Genomic DNA, 22,881 nt, shown 5'->3' with positions numbered 1-22,881 from the left:
TGTTGGTCTATAAGGTACCACAGGACTCTTTGCTGTTTTTACAAAAAATCAGAGAGGCAAATGGCCACTCCGGGTCAGACCCCCGGACATGCCGCTTCTATGATGAGCTGCCTGCAATTCTAGGTGGTGCAGCCACCACTACCCCACCGCTGTGCTTTGACTCCATCCGTGGAGTAGCACAGAACAGGGATGCAGGTTTGGGGGACGAGGAAGATCGCTCACAGCAAGGAAGCGGAGAAACCATTCTTCCCGACAGCCAGGAACTGTTTCTCACCTTGGACATGGAGTCCGTACCCCCCGAACCCAGCCTAGGCTGCCTCCTGGACCTGCCAGGCAGAGAAGGGACCCTCTGGTGAGTGTACCTCTGTAAATATTATATGTGGTTTAAAAGCAAGCGTGTTTAATTATTAATTTGCCCTGGCATTCGTGGCCAGTACAGCTACTGGAAAATTCTGCTAACGTGTCTGGAGATAGAGCGGAAATCCTCCAGGGACATCTCCATAAAGCACTCCTGGATGTACTCCCAAAACCTTTGCAAAAGGTTTCTAGGGAGGGCATCCTTATTCCGTCCTTCATGGTAGGACACTTTACCACGCCAAGCTAGTAGCAAGTAATCTGGTATCATTGCATGACAAAGCCTGGTGTTTGCTGGCATTCAAGCAACATCCGTTCTTTATCTCTCTGTGTTATCCCCAGGAGAGTGATATCGTTCATGGTACCCTGGTTGAAATGCATGAATTTAATTAAGGGGACATTCATAGGTGGCCGTTCCTACTGGGCTGTTTGCCAGTGGCTGAAAAGAAATCCTTCCCGCAGTTAGCCAAACGGGGGTGGGCTTTGGCGCTGAGCTGTTCGTATTTGCCTAGCAGGGATCTTCCCTGATACCAGCCACGCAGTGCGGGGAAGGTTAAAGCAGACATCGCAGAGAATTGTGGTGGCGGGGGAGGGGAGTTAGTTGGGTTTGTGCTGCACGTTAACCCAAAAACCGCAGCCCCTCCTCCTTTTAAATGGCCAACCCAATGGGTGCTTGGTATGGGAAATGAAGGTGCTGCTGTTTGAAATCATTCCCACATGTTATGGAGGTTAAAGCAGCCAAAAGACTGTGTCTTACCATGGCTGCCTGCAAGCCGAATTCTGTTGCCTGGCCCTGCCTGAAAGATCTCACACCAAACTGGCATACCCTCACTAAGAGGCAAAATGCGACCTTGTACCGAAAGGACATGTGCTATGTAATGTTAACAGCAAGGTTTACTGTGAAAAAGTCTACCCATTGTTCTCTAAAATGTCTTTTTAACTACCACTCTCCCTTTTTCTTCCTCCACCAGCTGCAAATGTTTCAACGCTCACACTATCTTCTTCCCAGAGGCTAGCGAAGATTAGAAGATGGGGGGGGGGGAAAAAAGCATTTGTGATGAAATGTTCTCTGAGCTCATGCAGTCCTCCCACACTGAAGGAGCCCAGCAGAATGCGTGGAGGCTGACAATGTCAGAGTCCAGGAAAGCACAATCTGAACGTGAGGACAGGTGGCGGGCTGAAGATGATAGGTGGCATCAGCTTGGTGACAGGAGGCAATGCTGAGGCTACTGGAGCATCAAACTGATATGCTCCAGCGTATGGTTGAGGTTGAGGAAAGGCAGCTTGAGCACAGACTGCTGGTACAGCCCCTGTGTAACCAACCGCCTTCCTCTCCAAGTTCCACAGCCTCCTCACCCAGACGCCCAAGAACACGGTGGGGGGGCCTCCGGCTATCCAGCCACTCCACCCCAAAGGACTGCCCAAGCAACAGAAAGCAGGCATTCAATAGGTTTTAAAGTGCAATGTGGCCTTGTCCTTCCCTCCTCCCCCACCCCTCCCGGGCTACCTTGGCAGTCGTCCCCCTGTTTGTGAGATGAATTAATAAAGAATGCATGAATGTGAAGCAACGACGACTTCATTGTCTCTGCAGGTGGTGAGCAAAGGAGGGAGGGGAGGGTGTTTAGCTTACAGGGAAGTAGTCAACCAAGCTGCGGGGGGAGGAGGGGGGAGTTCATCAAGGAGAAACAAACAGAACTTTCACACCATAGCCTGGCCAGTCATGAAACTGGTTTTCAAAGCTTCTCTGATGCGCAGTGAGTCCTGCTGTGCTCTTCTAACTGCCCTGGTGTCTGGCTGCGCATAATCAGCAGCCAGGCGATTTGCCTCAATCTCCCACCCCACCATAAACATCTCCTGTCATGGTATAATTCCCCACTCTGAACCTTAGCGTCCAAAAGATGGGGTACCAGCATGAATTCCTCTAAGCTCAATTACCAGCTTAATACTTGTAGCGCTGCCACCAACCAGGAATTCCAGTGCCTGGTACACTCTGGTCCCCCCAAAACCTTGCCCGGGGAACCCCAAGACCCAGTCCCTCTGGATCTTAACACAAGGAAAGTAAACCCTTTCCCCCACGGTTGCCTCTACCAGGCTTCCCCTCCCTGGGTTACCCTGGCAGATCACTGTGATTCAAACTCCTTGAATCACAAAACAGAGAGGAAAATTCACCTTCCCCCCCTCCTTCTCTTTCCCCCTCCCAGACTCTCCCTGAGAGAGAAAGTAATCCTAACACAGAGAGAAATTAACCTTTCTCTCCCCCTTCCCTCCTTTCTCCCCACCAATTCCCTGGTGAATCCAGACCCCGTTCCCTGGGATCGCTCACCAGAATAAAAAAAAAAGGAGGTTCTTAAACAAGAAAAGCTTTTAATTAAAGAGGGAAAAACAGTAAAAATTATCTTTGTAAATTTAAGATGGAATATGTTACAGGGTCTTTCAGCTATAGGCACTGGGAATACCCTCCCAGCCTAAGTATACAAGTGCAAAGTAAAATCCTTTCAGCAAAATACACACTTGTAAATAAAGAAAACAAACATAAGCCAAACTCGCCTTATCTACCTAGTACTTACTATTCTGGACATATAAGAGACTGTATCAGAGAGATTGGAGAGAAACCTGGTTGCACGTCTGGTCACTCTCAGAACCCAGAGAGAACAACAACCGAAAACTAACAGCACACACAAAAACTTCTCTCCCTCAAGATTTGAAAGTATCTTGTCCCCTGATTGGTCCTCTGGTCAGGTGACAGCCTGGCTCACTGAACTTGTTAACCCTTTACAGGCGAAAGAGACATGAAGTACTCCTGTTCTATTAACCCTTAAATATCTGTTTGACATCTTCCCCCTTACTCTCACAGAGATTGTGGAGCACACAGCAAGCAGCAGTAACAATGGGGACATTGGTTTGGCTGAGGTCTGAGCGAGTCAGTAATGTGCGCCAGCGCGCTTTTAAATGTCCAAATGCACATTCTACCACCATTCTGCACTTGCTCAACCTGTAGCTGAACAGCTCCTGACTACTGTCCAGGCTGCCTGTGTATGGCTTCATGAGCCGTGGCATCAAGGGGTAGGCTGGGTCCCCCAGGATAACTACAGGCATTTCAACATTCCCAACGGTTACTTTCTGGTCTGGGAAGAAAGTCCCTTGCTGCAGCTTTTGAAACAGACCAGAGTTCCTGAAGATGTGAGCGTCGTGTACCTTTCCTGGCCATCCCACGCTGATGTTGGTGAAACGTCCCTTGTGATCCACTAGTGCTTGCAGCACCATTGAAAACTACCCCTTGCGGTTTATGTACTCGCTGGCATGGTGCTCTGCTGACAAGATAGGGAAACGGGTTCTATTGCCCCACCACGCTTAGGGAATCCCATTGCAACAAAGCCATCCATTATGACCTGCACGTTTCCCAGTCACTACCCTTGATAGCAGCAGCTCTTTGATTGCATGGGCTACTTGGATCACAGCAGCCTGCACAGTAGATTTACCCACTCTAAATTGATTCCTGACTGACCAGTAGCTGTCTGGCATAGCCCTCTGGAAGCTTGCAATCTCCACTCACTTGTGAACTGTGAGGGCTGCCCTCATCTTGGTATTCTTGTGCTTCAGGCCAGGGGAAAGCAAGTCACAAAGTTCCATGAAAGTGCCCTTACGCATACGAAAGTTTCGGAGTCACTGGGAATCATTCCAGACCCGCAACACTATGCGGTCCCACCAGTCTGTGCTTGTTTCCCGGGCTCAGAATTGGCATTCTACAGTGTGAACCTGCCCCATTAACACCATGATGTGCACATTGCCAGCACCCGTACTTTGAGAGACGTCTGTGTCCATGTCCTCATTACTCTCATCACCACACTGCCGTCACCTTCTCACTTGGTTTTGCTTTTGCAGGTTCTGGTTCTGCATATACTGCAGGATAATGGGTGTGGTATTTACAGTGCTCATAATTGTGGTGGTGACCTGAGCAGGCTCCAGGCTTGCTGTGCTATGGTGTCTGCACTGAAAAAAGGTGCAAAACAATTGTCTGCTGTTGCTCTGATGGAGGGAGGGGTGATTGACGACCTGGCTTACAGGGTTGTCATACAGACTGGCCCCTTCAAGGATTGAACACTCAACCCTGGGTTTAGCAGCCCAGTGCTCAAACCACTGAGCTATCCCTCCCCCCATTATTCATGGTGGTATGGCATCTGCACAGGTAACCCAGGAAAAAAGGCGAGAAACGATTTATTGTCGTTGCTTTCATTGGGGGGACCTGATGACATTTACCCAGAACCACCTGCGACAATGTTTTTGCCCCATCAGGTATTGGGAGCTCAACCCAGAATTCCAATGGGCGGCAGAAACTGTGGAATAGCTACCCACAGTGCAGTGCTCCAAAAGTCGACACTAGCCTTGGTGCTGTGGACGCAGTCTGCCAACTTAATGGTCTTAAGTGGGGACACACACAATTGACTATAAAATCAATTTCTAAAAAATTGACTTCTGTAAATTCGACCTAATTTCGTAGTGTAGAGATACCCTATGTGATGCAGAGAGCAGCTCTGGCCTTGGGCCCAGCCCGGCCTCCGGTGAAATGCTAACAGCACAGTATGAACCAGAGAGTGAACTCCCCTCTGTGTGCCTGGGGCTGGGCCTGCTATGGACCAGCTGGACAAGGAACCAGGGATGCCTGCTCTGAGACTGCCGCTCCCCAGCCCACGTACAAGGCAGGGGAGCCGTTGCTGTGCAGTGGCAGCAGACTGGTTCTGCGCCCTGTCAGGTCTGGGTGGGATTGTTATGGCCACCAGGAGACCTCTGCTAGGGACTTGGGCGGTTTGGTGATGTGCCCTGCATGAAAGAAGGGGCTGCTGCCCCTCCAGCCATGCAGGTGAAGTGAGCCCAGGTAAGTGGAGGATGGGGAGAGGCCACAGCTGAGGGTGGGTAGATGGGGCAGAGATGCGACCAGCCCCAGAGGGAGGGATGGTTACTGCTTGAGCAGGTGGGGCAGAGGGTAACCTCATGATTTCAGGAGTGAGTGAGCAATTTTCCATCAACTGGTTTGCTCTAGCCACTAAAATGGCCCCAGCGAAGGGACGCAGGTGCCCAGGCCTGGCGGGGGGCGGCCACAGGAGCTGCTGTTATGATGTAGGTCTCCCCTCCTCTCTGTCCTGAGGCCTTGACTCCTGCCGAGGCTAGCAGGAGCCTCCTCCATCCAGGCTGGTGAGGCAGAGAAGACGTGACGTGTCCCATGTCTGGCTCTGGTGCTTTTCCAAACCCCGCAGTGTCTTTGGAGTGGTGAGAGGTGCTAGAAGGGGGTGGACTGACTCCATCTCTGGACGGAAGCAAACACCCCCCTGGTGCTGAGCAGTTCCCCAGCAGAAGGAGAAGTCGCGGAAGCTGCGATTTCCCTCTGCTCCTCCAGGTAAAGGCTAAGGTGACGTTTTGTGCAAGGCCCAGTGGGCGCATGGGCCATGAACTTGGGTGCCGTGGGGTCAGGGAGAATGTCCTCTCCTCACCCTCTGGGCATGCCAGGCCAGTGCAGGCGTCAGCCTGTCCGAGTAAGTGGCTGGTCCCTGCTGGGGTGGTGGGCATGTGGATCTCCCATCCCTGGATGGCCTGGGGAATGGGTCACTGTGCAGGGCACGGCCTGGCCCTACGCTATTTGGGAGAGCTGCTTCAGGTTGAGGGGCTGACTGGACAGCCTGGGAGATTTCTCCCCTTTTGCAGCCCCCAGTGCTATAGCTGTGGGTGAGGGAGGCAGGGAGCTGACCCCCCTGCCCAACTCCTCCCAAGAGTTGGCGTTTCCCTGTCAGCCGTCTTGTGGCAATCTCTGTTTCTGAGGCTGGTGCCCAGGGCTCCTTCAGGCTGAACAGCCGTCACGTCGCCTCCCACCCCTGCTTGCAGCCTCCCTTCCGTCAGGAGAGGTCCCCGGTGCCGAGGTCCTCGTGGGAAGCCTGAGTCACCGCAGGGTGTGGCCCGGTGTCCATCTTCCCCTCTCCCCGTGGCAGCCAGGGCTGGGCAGGGCGAGGCATGTCTCCCATCCCTTGCTTTGTGGTGTGTGAAGGACAAGTGCCTCCGTTTCCAAGCATCGGCTCCGTGTGCCTGGCATCTCTCGTGTCTCGGCTCGGTGAGCCTGGTTAGTGCGCTCTGCATGAGGGGGTTTAACAGGCGGTTAGCTGCCGGGGGGCTCTCCTTGCACCCCTTACCCAAGCCAGGGCACAGAGGGGGCAGCTGCGCTCTGCTTTCAGCCACGAGGGGGCAGTGGAGACTGGACTGCACCTGGCCCCTCCAAGTCAGAATGAGACCCGTTAGCCAGGCAAGGGATGGGCCGCTTCCCCTGCACCTGCTCTGCGGGATAAGAGGCCTTCCTGCCTACATAGGAGTGGCCCTGTCCTCCGGGGAGACCAACCTGCTTTCTGCCTGGGAGAACGGGCAGGAGGGGATGTGTGTAAGCTGCTGTGTGAAGGGAGAAGGCTGGAAGCCAAAGTGGGGAGAGCCTTTGGCTTGACTCTCCTTCCCCAGCCAGGGCCGCCTTTGTGGTCCTGATAGACTTGTCTATAAGCCACCCTGCTCCCAGTCCCTGAGTTCAGAGCTGCGGGGGAACAGCGAGCAGCATGTCTTATCGGGGCAGAGATGCAGGGCCCACAAACGCAAGAGAAACTGCCTGAATTCACCGGCCTCCATCTGCCTTCACCCTCCGGGCTCCAGGAAAGGACAGCTGTGGTCTGCGTAGGCCTTGCAGTGACGCGTGGCTCTTGGGAGCAGTGCAAAAGGCCCTGGAGGGGTGTTGTATTAATGTAGAGGGAATAAAGGGGTTATCCTAACCCAGTCGCTGTCCATCGTTAAACAAGGCTCGCTGTGCTGAGCCCTCAGCCGGCCTAGCACCATGGCAAACGCACCTTGTAAAAACTATTGGATTTAGGAAAGGTAAAGAAAAGAAGGAAAACCAGCTAAAGCTTTTGAAATGTGAAATGTTGAGTCAGGCTTCGTTTTAACAGCCTCCTTTGTTCCCTTCCCCTTGTGCTGCCGAGAGTTTGACGGAAACCCTCCTTGTTAGACGGTTTCTTTGATGGTGTCTCAGATGGTGGTAACCATTCTTCTGGAGAACAGAGACTAAGTCAGTCGAGATGCTGCTGTTAAAGTCCAATCCCATTTCATCCCAGTAGGTGTTCGGGATTCACGGTACCCAGCAGAGGTGACGATGCCCTCTGGGTGGGGTCCCTCTCCCTGGCCTGGTCTGGTCAGGATATCCCTCAGGGTTAGGAAAGAAGGAATCTGACCTTGGAACTCGGCCTTGTCATTGGTGCCTCCCGTAATGAGAGGCCAAAACAGAGAATCCAGCCCGAGAGGAAGCCTTGAGGGACTCTGTTACCTTCCAGCCGGCAGGGAGTAGGTCTGCCCTGTGCCAGCTGATCCAAGCTAAGGGGCAGTTGAGTTGCTGTGTGGAGGCTCAACCCTTCCACCTTGCAGGGTCCTAGAGCCCAGACTCTGGACCAAACCCAGATGGCTAAACAGTGCCTTAGCCCAAGCCAGCTGGCCATGGGTTTTTAACAACAGTGTGGACGTACCATGCGAGGCCCAGTGAAGGAAGTGGCTAGCAGAGGCTGCGCGGTCTGGTGGACAGAGCACTGGGCTCTATTCGCAGCACCGGTCACGGGCCAGCGGCTTCACCTCTGAGCCTCAGTTTCTTCCATCGACAAAAAGCAGGCTAGTGCTAGTGAAGGCCTCTTGGTAACCAGTTTTAACAAGGCTCCTCCCCCGGGGGCTGGAGGGGGCCAGGCTTGGTTCTAAGCCTCCTTTTGCAGGGCATTTAGTGATGGAGCTCAGCGGCAAGCCACCTGCCTGCTACCTGCTTTCCCTTTAACTCCCGTGGCTGGCGCCAGCTTCCCCGCTGGGTTTGCTCCTGCCTCGCTAGGAGTCTGGTTAGATGCAGGAATCAGACGCAGGGCCGGCTTAAGGCCGATTTGCCCAATTCCCAGGAATCGGGCCCCGCGCCTTAGACACTTTTTTTTTTAAACTTACCCCGGGTCCCTGGCTGCGATCTGCTCAGGGGTCTTCCGTGGTCCCACTCCCTTGAGCAAAGCGCAGGCGGGAGCGCAGCAAGCCCCGTGGCCCCAGCTGGAGCCCCCGGCTGGAGCCCCGGCCAAAGCGCGGCAAGCCCTTCGGCCCCGCTCTCCTGGCTGGAGCCCCGGCCGGAGCACGGTAAGCCCCGTGGCCCTTCTCTCCCGGCTGGAGCTCAGGGCCTTTAAATAGCCTCCAGAGCCCTGGGGTAGTGAGGGGCTCCGGGGGCTATTTAAAGGGTCAGGGCTCCAGCTGCCTCTGCCACCCCGGTCCTTTAAATAGCCGTCAGAGCCCTGCCACCCCCATGCATTCCCCAGGGCTCCCGCGGCTATTTAAAAGGTCCAGGGCAGGGTAGAAGCTGGGGAGCCCTGTGCCCTTTAAATAGTCCCCAAAGCCCTGGGATAGCAGGGAGCTTGGGGGCGATTAAAAGGGTGGGGGCTCCAGCTGCCTCTGCTGCACCCCCTGCCCTGCCCACAGCAGCCCCGCTCCCCCTGCCTGCAGCCAGCTCTGCACCCCATGCCCACAGCCAGTCCCTGTCAAACCCCCTGCCCTGTCTCCAGTCAACCCCTGCCACACACCCGTGGCCCTGCCCAAAGCCAGCCAGCCCCCCACACACTGCTGCCCGCACCAGCCCTGCACACCCTGCCCTGTTTGCAGCCAACCCCTGCCACACACCCCTGCCTGAAGCCAGCCAGTCACAATCCTCTGTCTCCAGCCCTGCCAACCCCTGCTGCATCCCCCCGCGGCCCTGCCTGAAGCCAGCCCGCCCCACACACCCCCTATCTCCAGCCAGCCCCGCACCCCTTGCCCTGCCTGCAGCCAGACCCTGCCTCCAGCCAGCCCCATGTCCACTTGTGCCCTGCAGTTCCCAGAGCAGTAACCCTGCACACCTGCTTCAATGAGGGGGGCAGGGAGCAGCTGGGACCCACACATGTGAAACGGCAGTCATTAATAACCAATCAACAGCATACATGATGCAATGTACATAATATATAATTTTATTATTTATATAGTTACGGAAAGTAAATAATACATGGAAGAAATGAGAGGCTTTTTTCCCACCTTTTTTTTTTAAGTCATCCCTGCCAGGGCCCCGCCGAGAATGTTCGAATTGGGCCCCGCACTTCCTAAAGCCGGCCCTGATCAGACGACCTCTTCCCCTGGGCATTGATACTCGGCTACCAGTGCAAAGCATCAGGAAGCCTTTTACAGAGCAGTAGGCAAGGGGGCTGTAGGGTCTGCGGATCGGCCTGCCTGTGGAACAGAAAGAATCCACTTCCACTCTTACCGCCTAGCTTCTGGCTATGGCGGTTGGCTGTTCCAGGATGAACAGAGCTGTGGGAGAGCAGCGTTGCTTGAAATGCAGCTGCTTTATTCAGCCAGCCAGGCGTGGTGTCCCTGAGTGGGATGGGGAAGGTGTGTGCGGCTGTGTATGTGAACCTGGAAAGTATATGGGACCCACCCCACACACACACATGGCTTGGCTGCAAAGCATCACTCCAGGTGTTGATTCCATGGGTCGGTGGGAATCCAGAGTTGGTGAAAGGAGCTGGCTGATGGCCTTGCAGAGTGAAGTCCCTGCCTGCAGAGAAGGAGATGATGCTTCCCCAGTGTACTGCCCCCAGCCCTGCTTGGATCCCCCATCAGTGTGAGAGGGGAGTGAGTTCTGTAGTGTCCATCCAGTCCTTGCCGTCCACCTACTGGGGAAACTGAGGCATAAAGTGACTCATTCAAGGACACCCAGCAGACTAATAGCGGCTGTGAGTAGAGAGTCCGTGGGCCCTACCCATACTGCTTAGTGTTAGAGGGCTTTCCCGTCACCCTCTCCCGCAGTTCTTGTCACGCACCCAGCAAGCATGATCCCAATTTCCTGTTCGACCCCCGTTTATATAGTAATATTTGTTGTCAGCAGCTGCCGGTGTGGTGCTCTGCTCTTGTTCGAAGATGATAACAGTCAGCTGCGTGCGTGTTCCCTCTGTGTGCTGCCGCGGCTCTGCGCAGGTCGCTGACGCAGCAAACCCCGAGAAAGCCCCCAATGACCACAGACTCTAGTAAGGTACAAAGGAACCCGAGCCAGGTTTATTGTCAAACGAAGCACAGTAATAGTTTCCTATAGACTCTACAAGACGTACTACGAATTTGTGCCCCCTGGCAATGGAGCGGCTCAGTCAGTTTCGGGACCCTCCACTGCCCCGTGGGCCAGACAAAGATGCGCACTGTGGGACCTATTTTTATACAGTTACAGGACAGATTACTCATCCCTACTGACGTATTGATGTACAGCCCCTTGGCTCATTGGGGTGCTGTCTCCCCTTTGATCATGTTGTTTCAAACAGATCTCTCCATCATGCTGTCCTTTCGACCCTGCCTTTAAGATGCATCTGCCTGCTCCTTGTTATCTCTGTGTCATCTTGGCACAAGTTCCTCTTATAGACTCATAGACTTTAAGGTCAGAAGGGACCTTTATGGTCATCTAGTCTGACTACCTGCACAATGCAGGCCACAGAATCTCACCCACCCACTCCTGTAACAAACCCCTAACCTATGTCTGAGTTACTGAAGTCCTCAAATCGTAGTTTGAAGACCTCAAGCTGCAGAGAATCCTCCAGCAAGTGACCCGTGCCCCATGCTGCAGAGGAAGGCGAAAAACCTCCAGGGCCTCTGCCAATCTGCCCTGGAGGAAAATTCCTTCCCGACCCCAAATATGGCGATCAGCTAAACCATGAGCATGTGGGCAAGACTCACCAGCCAGCACCCAGGAAAGAATTCTCTGTAGTAACTCAGATCCCACCTCATCTAACATCCCATCACAGACCATTGGGCATACTTACCTGCTGATAATCAAAGATCAGTTGCCAAATTAATTGCCAAAATTAGGCTATCCCATCATACCATCCCCTCCATAAACTTACCAAGATTAGTCTTAAAGCTGGATATGTCTTTTGCCCCCACTACTGCCCGTGGAAGGCTGTTCCAGAACTTCACTCCTCTAATGGTTAGAAACCTTCATCTAATTTCAAGTCTAAACTTCCTAGTGTCCATCTTATATCCAATTGTTCTTGTGTCCACATTGGTAATAAGCTTAAATAATTCCTCTCCCTCCCTACTATTTATCCCTCTGATATATTTATAAAGAGCAATCGCACTTACGTGTGGATGTACCTGCTTTAGCAACCCTCTTCTCACCAACTTCTGTGAGTGGGGCCTGCCTCTGGCTCACAGCCCAGCTTTTGCTTAGCAGTGCCTGGAAGTACTTTGGTTCAGGTGTCAGGCCTCAGACTGGGCCTCTGACACAAGAGTTTATGTTTCAGGGCCTCATCTTACTACATGCCCCCACTTTTTGTCTTTTTAGGGGAAGGATGTTTACCCGTCGTCCCGGAAAAGCATAATTCATGGAATAAAGATAACCCAGTGGGCTAAACACTGTTATATGGTTACCTCCTTTTACCATCCATACACTCATGCCCCACCTGTCATTCACTCTGCACATTCCCTCGTACGACTGATAGACAGATTTTATTATTCAATTAATTTTAGTCCCTTATTGTGGGCCTGGGAATATTAGGCCCGGGCCCTCGACTAATGAATGCAGTTTTATAATTGAGTCTTAGGGGCACTCCCAAATCATTAGTATATATTAGTAATATGGATATAGTGTATATATTTGTAGTGTATATGGACATACATGTATAGTATGTATGTATACATACAGCAACACTTTATATCCAAGCATAACAATTCTTTTCCAATCTGTTGTTGTAGTTTGGCCCTTGTGGTACCGCAGATAGCAACCCACTTTTTAGGGCAATTACAGTTACCATCTGTATCATTAGTAGCAGTATGCTAAGTGTTTTGAAATTCCGGGGTAGGGACTGTGATAATGTGCCCCCCAGTGCTATATATGTGAGAAGTAGAAGAGAAATTTGGAGTAGTAACACTACCACTGAGGCCTTTTTTATATATTAATATGTTGTTACTAGTATTTTATAGTATTGCAACTTTTTTTTATGGAAGGGGCCCCCTGAATCCTCTGGGCAGCCCTGAACAAGATTGTTTTAAATAACGTGCCTCAGTTAGGATGCATTGTCACTGACCCGAATTATGACTGGCAATTTGTTTACCCAATTTGTAGTTACTATGTAACTTTTTGTTTGTTTACCACTTTGTTTTTTCCTTGTCTTCACTTTGTTTGCTGTCATTTGTTTGTTAATTTTTACCTGTGTGTTGGTTAAACAGTTTAGCAAAGTTATGCGCGTTGTAAATGTTGTACCACAATAATACAATACAGCAGTAATACAACAGTACAATGATAATACAGTAACACAGCAAGAATATAGTTGTTTTTACACAGTAACAAAGTTGAAATTAATGACGGCTTATCCTGGTCCAGCTAGTGGTTTTTAGCTGATCGTTAACTTAATTGTCCATATATGGTAGGTAGAGATGTGTTTGACCAGTCTCTCACTTATAAAGCACTTTATTTTTCTTTTCTTGATGCTGGAGGTTTCTTCACTGTATCCTGATATCAACTGGTGTCTTCAGGGTGTGATATTTTCTGGAGTCTGTGGGATGCAACTTTAACAGCTAGTTAGTTAACATAATAAAGGGGTTTTTTTGTTTGGTTTTTTGTTTTATTTTGTTTTCAGTAACCCAAGCTTAATACACAGTTTAACTTAGTTTGTTTCCAGTGTAATAAGAACAACGTAGTAGAGACTGAGTCTTTTATAACACAAGCTATACTTTTGCAATTGTTGTACAGACATTCATTTTCCTTTGGGGTGCGTTACTAATATTTCACAGGAAACGTAATGCTTAACAGCTGAAATAGATGCTCACGATGTTCCAAGCGAAGGTGTGTTGCTTTCCCTTGCTGAACGCTTAGTTTCAGCAAAAGAGTTAGTAACGTAATTTTAAGAAGCTTTTTAGAGTTAATTTGCTTGTGATACCAACTTCACTCTTGTTAACTGTTTAGAAGCATTAACCTTAACAACCACTGCTTCCCATTAACTTAGCATAGCAGAAGAAAAGCATATACAATTAAACCAACTATAAAATTAAACCAAAATAAATTTTCAATACAGGTCCATGCAAATACTTTGAGGATATTAAACTTTCACGATGCTTTGTTGTGTTTGAGAGCCAAAGGTGGAAACCTGTTGAAAACATGAAAACCTGTTGACGTTTGGTTAGCTTTAGGAATACATTTTTTGCTGTCACATTCTTATAGCTGTATTTAAAAGTGAAAACAAGTTTATAAAAAGTCCAAAGAAGAAATTGACATTTTGTTAATATTCTCTTTACCTTAATGTTACCTTTTTTCTTTGAATGACAATAACAAATACTTAAACAAAACCGTTTTCAAAAAGAGAATTCTTTTTGTTGGCAATTGCATTATTTGTTGAGGCATAAATATATGGACGTATATTTGTAACTGAAACCTTTTTGATCTTTGCGCAAAAAATTGGTGGTGTTATTACTATGATTATATCCCAACCACAATTTTAAAATAGGGTGGTACCACATATACGTATATTTTTTAAAAGGGTATAAAATTGACTTTTGTCGCAACAAAATAAAAATAATAAAAAATAGTCCCGTGACACACACACAACATAGAACACAAGACAACACACATGACATACAGGACAAACTTACAGTTAAAAACAAATGGTTCCAGAATTCTATTCATAACTATTACAAAATAAGGCAAACACAATATAAAATAAAATAAAAAGGGTTAAACGTTTGAATAAACAAATTATGACCTTCTTTAAAACTTGTAACATAAATAGATAAAAAAAATTCATATTTGCCAAATGTATTAATTTGGTAACGAGGAACTTTGCATTACTTTATATTTAACATTATTTTCAGACTCTGCTATATGGAAATAAGAAAAGTTCATGTTTTAAATATTAGTTAGTGGTTAGGATTAGAAGCAGAGAGTGCATTTCTGTTGCTTGGCAACCATATCTTCTAGAAAGTTGGGAATAATTCCAGCTGTTGCATTCCTGAAGGGTTAAAATAATTAATATACTGGATTTATTTAAAGTTTGTACCTTGTTTTCTTTTTGCGTCTTGTTCATTTTTCAATTGCTTTATCCTTTGAAGGTTTCTGTAAAAACTATAAGTTTTAAAACAAAGTGAGAGAGCCGAAGTGAGGAGAGGCGGGGGAAAGGGGAGGTGAAAAGCAACCTAGGAAGGTAGCGAGACCTGAGCCAAGAGAGATTAACTGTATCAAGGTGTTTGAAAGTACAGGCAGCAGCAGCATGTTTAGCAAACTGAGAAAGCATAGAAAGGACAAAACTTAACCGGTACGTAATATTTGAGAAAGAAGGTTCTATTTTCAGATATGAGAGCAGAGTGTGGTTCTGTGGGTCAAAGCACTTGGGAACCTGCACAGTTGGGAACCGCGCCCCTGTTTTTTATCCTGGCTTTGAAGGGGGGTGGAGTAGTTACCTGCTCTTGTAAAACCTGAATTTGTTCCCCCAGTGTCTGTTGCTTTTGTGTGCATGCCAGATGGATGACGGGAGTGCCCTTTTGTGCTGCAATTAACTGTTTTGGGGCAACTCCATGTGTTAATGCATCAATTCTACCCACTTAATTGTGAGTATTTACTTTGAAATTCTTTTTTATTCACTCCCCTGCGATCAAGTCGCAGCTCCTGTCTCCTAACGGGCTCTGTGAACTGTTCCATTTTTTTCCTTCATTTGATTTACCAATTCAGGGACAGTATTGGGTGCTACTCTCCTTCTGTGCACTTACTTCTCCCGTTCTGACGGGCACCCATCAGGTCCCGGTTTAGGTTGTACCAGAACCTGGCTGTTATCATAAGGTGGTGGTTGCACTGCAGTGGACCCCGTTTCATCTTTTAATTTTACTAGGGCCACGTTTTTCCACATCTGTCCCTGCGATTCAGGCACAGGGGAGCTACCTGAAGCCTGGTATTTACCACCAATATTCATAACAGGGGATGGCACATGTATTTTTTTTGTCGGTTCCTTGCAGTTGTTTCCAGTGTTTTACTCTGTTCCTGTGCTGGTTGTCTCCGGGTTGCTGGCCACCCTGCAAGGGGAGTGGAAGCATTCCAGGGCTGTGTAACTTCTTTTGATTCTTTTAACTCTTTCTTTGTTACTGTTACTTGCCCCACCAATTGTGGGGTGCTGTTTTAATCATTCAACAGCCCTGGTTATAGTTTGCAATAGTTTACATGTTAAGGCTACAGTCTCAGCTCTAGCCTTACAAATTACATGACATGTTTCTTCCTCATTGTATATTTTAAACTCTGTGGGGATTTGCAGGGAGGGGTTAAGTGGGTTCCCTAGCTCATGGTTTCCTACAGCGGACAGCTCGCTTACTCAACAGATCAGCGGTTGGGGTCACCAGCGTTGTCAGTAGCTACCGGTGTGGTGCTCTGCTCTTGTTCGATGATAAGTCAGTTGCGTGCATATTCCCTCTGTGTGCTGCCCCAGCTCTGCACGGATCGCTGACAGAGCAAACCCCGAGAGAACCCCCAGAGACCACAGACTCTAGTAGGCTATGAAGGAACCCGAGCCAAGTTTATTGTCAAATGAAGCACGGTAATAGTTTCCTGTAGACTCTACAAGACGTACTACGAATTTGTGCCCCCTGGCAATGGACTGGCTGAGTCAGTGGTGGGACTCTCCACTGCCCTGTAGGCCAGACAACGATGCGCACTCCAGCACCTACTTTTATACAGTTACAGGACAGGTTACTCATCCTTACTGACATATTGAGGTACAGCCCCTTGACTCGTTGGGGGCTGTCTCCCCTTTGATTATGTTGTTTCAAACAGATCTATCCATCATGCTGTCCTTTTGACCCTCCCTTTAAGATGCATCTGCCTGTTCCTTGTTATCTCTGTGGAGTGGCCTGATGCCATCTTGGCACAAGTTCTTCTTATTAGCACTTACGTGTGGATGCACCTGCTTCTAGCAGCCCTCTTCTCACCGACTTCTGTGAGTGGGGCCTGCTTCTGGCTCACAGCCCAGCTTTTGCTTAGCAGTGCCTGGAAGTACTTTGGTTCAGCTTCAAGCCTCAGACTGGGCCTCTGACACAAGAGTTTATGTTTCAGGGCCTCATCTTACTACAATAGTCTCAGCTAGACCTCAACCCATCATTTTACTGAAATTTAACTAACTAATCCCAACATATTGTAACACAATTCTCTAACCAATTATATCCCACTCCCCTAATTAACTTACACCTAGCAGTCTTAATTATACAGCAGACAGAAACAATTAGAGAACCAGACAGTTAACAATAGAAAAGTGGGAGCCATAAAGATAAAACAATACAAAAATGAGGGTTTCACAACCACAACCATTGAGAAGTGATTTCTTGCCAGACAGGCTGCTGTCGAACTACGTTTTCTTTAACCATCTTTATGTGGTGGTGATGGGCGCTATCAGGACAGGATCGTCTTCCTAACAGCCCAACAACACCTTATTTCAGTGTGGCTGGTTTGGGACAGGAGGATGTTACTGTTCGCTTCCCAACTTATGGCTGCCCCTGCTGCTTAGCCAAAAGCCTTAGCCTAAGAACCAGACCTCAGGCTCTCCTAGTGAGAGAAGGCCCAGACACAGGCAGACTGAGATTTTGATTCTTTGTTTTTATACCCTTGTAACTAGCTAAGTGATAAAAATACACCTAAGTTCTTAAAGTAGAGGCCTATGCAGGCCTGAATATCTATATTCTAACGCTTAGCAAGGCCCCCAGCACCCCTCAGATGGTGGTAACTTTCAACCTTGGCTGGGCTGACCGGGATTTGATCTCATGCCTATGGGGCGGGGAGGGGGAGGTTTCTTATCCTATTGACGATAGCCTGAGCCCTCTGGAGGCCCCCAGTACCCTCTCCTCATTTAGGGACACTGCATGTGTGGGTTGAAGTGCCGAGCAGGTGGCTGGCTCTGAATCTCCATGTCCTGCCTCTACAGATGATCTCGATGGTGATGGTGGCCGTAGGCATCTACGCCAGGCTGATGAAGCACGCAGGTGAGCAACTGGCACCTTCCCCTTACCCCAGGTCTGTTCTGGGGCTCTGGGATCTCTCCTTCCGGTGGGAGGCAGGGGAAGGCCCTGGAGACTGGCTGCCCTGGAAGCAGACGGGTTTGAGGAAGAGAGCGGAGCCGTTCCCTGGGTCTGAGACTGGAACGCAGCTAAGGGGGGGTGAGATCTCTGTGTGGGGAGGCACAGCCCGCTGCATGCGGCAGATGTCGTCTGCAGTGAGAGGGGAGAAGCTGCTGCTCTTGTCCAGTGAAACGGGGCTTGGACGCGTCCCCACCCCAACCCCTGCTTGTCACAGGCCTGCTCAGATCTGGGGCCATTGTCCATTGCCAAATCAACCTCTGGTTTCGGGTCCGCGTGGAGTTACAAGAGCCTGGATCTGAGCTCGTTCACCCCTGGGTCAGAAGCACTGGAGAGCCCTGGGGAAAGGCGTCTCTAGTGGCTGGCTGGCTGGTTCTGGAGGGGCCTGTTGCAGTAGAGGGTAGAAAGGGGAGGGGGTCATAATGGGAGAGGCTGGGGACCCAAAGGATCCTTCCCTGAGCCCCACCCCATAGATCCGTCTCCTTTGGGTTCCTTTAGCGGGCAGGGTGGTGCCGCTGGACTAACAGCTCTCGCACCCTCTCTCCCCTTGATCTCTCTGCTCCCGTCTGGCAGAGGCGGCCATGGCTTGCCTCGCGGTGGATCCCGCCATCCTGCTCATCGTGGTCGGCATCCTGATGTTCCTGATCACCTTCTGCGGCTGCATCGGCTCCCTGCGTGAGAACATCTGCCTGCTGCAGACGGTGAGCGGACGGGAGGCTGCGGGATCCACGCCTGGGCCGGGGGGAGAAGGGGACAGTCGTATGGGGGTTATGGCCACGGCAGGGGATGGGAAGCCTCATGGGGACCCCGCTGTCTACCTGGGCCTGCAGAAACCGCCAGGAGTGGGTTTGGGGTTCCCCCCCAATGACTGGCCCCTCGGGCAGCCGTCAGGACTGATGGGACCCAGGATGTCTCTGCTCTGTCTCCGATTTCCTTCTCCCACCCATTGGTGCGAAATCTCCGCTGCTGCCCAGCCATGCTGATGATGGGAAAGCTTGTGGGGCTCCCTCTAGTGGCCAGAGCTGGGGAACTCCTGCACCCCAGGAGATACCCCGGGAAACTGACCCTTTCCAAAGTGTCTTGAATGGCACTGAGCCAGGCGTCTCGGCTAAAGAGGGTTTCTCGTTCCTTCACACATCCAGTCAGTTGTTGGTAGGAGCTGCTTGCATAGCCGGGGGGGGAACAGACGCTGGAGTCTGTACAGATCTCCTGTAGTTACATACAGCTCTCAGCCCTCAGTGTTTGCTAGCACAGACATGGGCAATCCTTTAGAGCAGTGTGGCAAATCCATAGGAGGTGGGTTCTGTCTGATTCAGCCCTGAACCAGTGACCCAGCTAGGTCCTACCAGAGCGCAGTACTCCAAGAGGTGCCATCTTCCAGAAGAGATGTAAAACCCAGGCTCTGAGCACTTTGGGATGATCCCACAGCATACTTCGCAAGAATGAGGTATTAACTCCACTCTGCCTCTCTGACGTCCCCTGCAGTTTCAAAAAGTGACTGTTTCTCTCTTCCTGTCCCAGTCCTCTGAGCAGTGTTAAGCAGCTGCTCTGTTCCACCCCAGAAGTGGCTGCATTTCAGTGCTGAGTGAAGTGGTCAGTAGATAGGAATCAGTAAAAAAGGCACTACAGGAATATAAGGTGATGGAGTCCTGCTGCCCTGGGACCTTGCAGCTTCAAGCGTCCCTGCTTGGGTCATGGTGGCACAACTCTGGCTCTGTAAAGGATGGTGCATTGTTGCCTCTTCTGTGGCAATTTGTTGATGGTAGTTTTCTGTCTCCTACAGTTCTCAATCTGCCTGACCGTAGTCTTCCTGCTGCAGCTGGCAGCTGGAGTGCTGGGCTTTGTCTTCTCTGACAAGGTGAATACACCAGAGAGCTGGGGTGAACATTGTTCTTTTGGGGGAGGAGGGGGGGAAGGATGCCCCAGCATAACTGGAGGACCAGTCCTGGATTGGCAGGGAGCTGCCCAGGAGGACAGAATAGATTTCTTCCCTCACTAAGCTGCAATTCTCCAGGGAAAGGTGGTTCTACGTGGAGACGGAGGGCCAAAGAGGCTGAACGGCAAATGGGGGGCGAGGTGTCTGGGCATGAACAGAGACTGTTCTCTCTTTTTTAAATCTTATTTAAATGAAAAAGTTTGTTTTGATCCAAGGCTTCCCCAGCAGACTTGGAGACCCAAACGCATCAGCGTGCAGCTGGCTGGGTGGGTCCGCCCCAGGGTTTGGTCCCTGACCTCCTTGTCTGTGTCAGTGGCCAGCGTTTTGGTTTCCAGTATGTCCCCACCTCACCCCAAACAAGTGGAGGGGGCAGGGCAGGATGGGCTGGGGTGAGGCCACTGGCCTGCAATTCAGGGAACATGGGTTCAGGTCTCTGACTCCACATGTGATCTAGAAACTGCAGGTGACGCCTGCCCATCAGGCAGCTGTCAGGTTAAATCGTAGGGGAGGAGGCGCTCGGACGCTGCCATGGTGAGGGGCGTGCAAGCACCTAGGTAGGAGGGAAATCTCACTGGCGACCTCTCGGCGTTCCTCCTCCAGGCACGTGGGAAGGTGAGCGAGATCATCAACAATGCTGTCGTGCATTACCGGGACGACCTGGACCTGCAGAACCTCATCGACTATGGGCAGAAGGAGGTGGGTCCCGTTAAAGAGCCCTCAGCCGGGTCTCCTGCCTCCTCTGGGGTGACTGGCCCTGGGCGAGCTCTCTCGCCTTCTCTGTGATGGGGATGGCTGGGTCTCCCAGCCCCGTAGCAGGGATGGCTGGTCCTTGGTCAGGCCTGGGGTATGGTCTGGGCCTTCAAACTCTCTCTCGTGCTGTTCCCCTCTCTTTAAAGCATCCCTGAAATTGTCTTTCCTGCTTTGACCCAAGTTCCCTTTCAAAGCACATAACACGGTCTCTCTCCTCGCCGAGGCTGCAGGCCAGGATCTGCTTCCCTTCTCGGAGCAGTGGGTGCGGCTGTCCACGGGTCTCTGGTTCCCTTCCATTGTCCATCAGACCCCATTCCACTAGTCCCACATCCTTCTGCTTCTTTGTGGGCCCCCATCTTCCGTCGGGAGGGCAGTGCCATCGCAGACCACACCCCTCCCAGTTTCAGTCCAGTCGTGCTAGTCACAAGTGCCCACCTAACTCTCTCATGTACGCACACATGATTCTGTGTTCTCCTGCCACGGGCTTGGTCCCAGGATGGTCATGCAGCTGGCGTTGCACATCTGGATTCTAAATATACTCTCACCCCTCTGCTCAGAGACCCTTATTAACCCTTTGTCCGCCAGAGCCCTGTTCTCCCGTTTCCATTGCTGTCTGTAGGCCATGATTGGGGATGGAGGCTGGAGGGAATGGGAATGGGACTAGTGCTAGACAAATACAATCATGCTTCCTTTAGAGTTCCCTGTCTTTTGCTTTCGTGGTCTCATCCTGGCAAAGCATGAAGCCACGTTACAAACAAGTTTAAATTTGACCCAAACTGACAGTCTCTCTGGTTCTTAAGATTTCTTCTCCATGGGAAGTAATGTATTTATTTAAGTCTTTCATTCCCCTGCTACATCTGTTTTTAAGCTGTTGTTTATGTAGGACCTACTAAAACATTAAAAACCCATTCAAATTGACCTGGCCTCTCTTTAAAGACATGCCCTTTGAGATCTGCCCAATTTTCCCTTCCTTGGCCCTCTTTGACTGTGCTGTCTCATTACAGTTCAGTTGCTGTGGGGGTATCTCCTACAAGGACTGGTCCCAAAACATGTATTTCAACTGCACTGCTGACAACCCCAGCAGGGAGCGCTGTTCTGTGCCTTATTCGTGCTGCCTGCATGCAGCTGACCAGGTAAGAGCAGCCGCGCTATTCTGCTGGGAACAGGACTTCTCCTTACCACCCTCAAGTTCTGGTGACCGCCTGCACCCAGGGCCAAGGAAGTCTCTAAGCCGGGTAGCTGAGTAGCATTGGACTCCTCCTCCATGTGCCCTCTGCCATCCATAAAAAGGGGAATAAGGACAACCTGGGGAATTACAGACCAATCAGCTTAACTTCAGTACCCAGAAAGATAATGGAGCAAATAATTAAGTAATCAATCTGCAAACATCTAGAAGATAATAAGGTGATAAGTAACAGTCAGCATGGATTGGTCAAGAACAAATCATCTCAAACCAACCAGGGTAACAAGCCTTATGGATAGGCGGGAAGCAGTAGATGTGGTAAAGCTTTTGATGCTGTCTCACATGACCGTCTCATGAACAAACTAGGGAAATGCAGCCTAGATGGAGCTACTATAAAGTGGGTGCAGAACTGGTTGGAAAACTGTTCCCAGAGAGTAGTTATCAGTGGTTCAGTCATGCTGGAAGGGCATAACAAGTGGGGTCCCACAAGGATCGGTTCCGGGTCCAGCTCTGTTCAGTATCTTCATCAATGATTTAGATCATGGCATTGAGAGTACACTTACAGAGTTTGTGGATGATACCAAGCTGGGAGGGGTTGCAGATGCTTTGGAGAATAAGATTAAAATTCAAAATGATCTGCACAAACTGGAGAAATGGTCTGAAGTAAATAGGATGAAATTCAATAAAGGCGCAAAGGCAAAGTACTTCACTTAGGAAGGAACAATCAGGTGCACACATACACAGTGGGAAATGACTGTCTAGGAAGGAGTATTGCAGAAAGGGATCTGGGGGTCTGGGATGTATTAGCAGAAGTATTGTAAGCAAGACATGAGAAATAGTTCTTCTGCTCTACTCCGCGCTGATACAACCTCAGCTGGAGCATTGTGTCCAGTTCTGGGCACATTTCAGAAAGGATGTGGACAAATTGGAGAGAGTCCGGAGAAGAGCCACAAAAATGATTAAAAGTCTAGAAAACATGACCTCTGAGAGAAGATTGAAAAAATTGGGTTTGTTTAAACTGGAAAAGAGAAACCTGAGAAACTGATGTACCAACATTTTACGTATTTGAAAACTGTTATAAGGAGGAGGAGGAAGAAAAATTGTTCTCCTTAACTTCTGCGGCTAGAACAAGAAGCGATGGGCTTCAATTGCAGCAAGGGAGGTTTAAGTTGGACATTAGGAAAAACTTCCTAACTGTCAGGGTGGTTAAGCACTGGAATAAATTGCCCAGGGAGGTTGTGGAATCTCCATCATTGGAGGTTTAAGAGCAGATTAGACAAACCCCTGTCAGGGATGGTCTAGTTATTACATAGTCCTGCCATGAGCGCAGGGGACTGGACTAGATGACCTCTCGAGGTCCCTTCCAGTCCTGGTCTATGGTCTATGAGTCATGTCCCCCATGTGATCCCTGTGCCAGCTTCTCTTTAATGACCTTTGCAGCTGGACAAACCCTCGTGCCACTAGGGGGCGCTCATAGCCCAGTGGCTCCTGCAGCTCCAGCTGACCAGGCTGCAGCCGT

At 50.1% G+C, this 22,881-nt stretch overlaps 1 protein-coding gene across 3 annotated transcripts in view; it reads left to right on the top strand.

The window, feature by feature from the left end:
* TSPAN33 (tetraspanin 33) overlaps positions 1-22,881 on the top strand; it is a 40,133-nt gene that overhangs the window by 14,501 nt on the left and 2,751 nt on the right. For 2 of the 3 annotated variants that reach the window (XM_030582045.1, XM_030581970.1), the window contains exons 2-6: positions 17,343-17,400; positions 18,067-18,194; positions 19,277-19,351; positions 20,030-20,125; positions 21,184-21,312. In XM_030582045.1, coding sequence (XP_030437905.1) covers positions 17,343-17,400; positions 18,067-18,194; positions 19,277-19,351; positions 20,030-20,125; positions 21,184-21,312 — 486 coding nt within the window. Of the gene's footprint in view, positions 1-14,866; positions 14,992-17,342; positions 17,401-18,066; positions 18,195-19,276; positions 19,352-20,029; positions 20,126-21,183; positions 21,313-22,881 lie in introns of those variants that run through there. The other variant, XM_030582128.1, reaches the window with a different exon arrangement.

The sequence above is a fragment of the Gopherus evgoodei genome, chromosome 1 (genome assembly GCF_007399415.2).
Source record: "Gopherus evgoodei ecotype Sinaloan lineage chromosome 1, rGopEvg1_v1.p, whole genome shotgun sequence".
In the NCBI taxonomy this organism is placed as follows: domain Eukaryota; kingdom Metazoa; phylum Chordata; order Testudines; family Testudinidae; genus Gopherus; species Gopherus evgoodei.
Note: the sequence above shows the minus strand (reverse complement) of the source record. Positions and strands in the feature narration are given on the sequence as shown.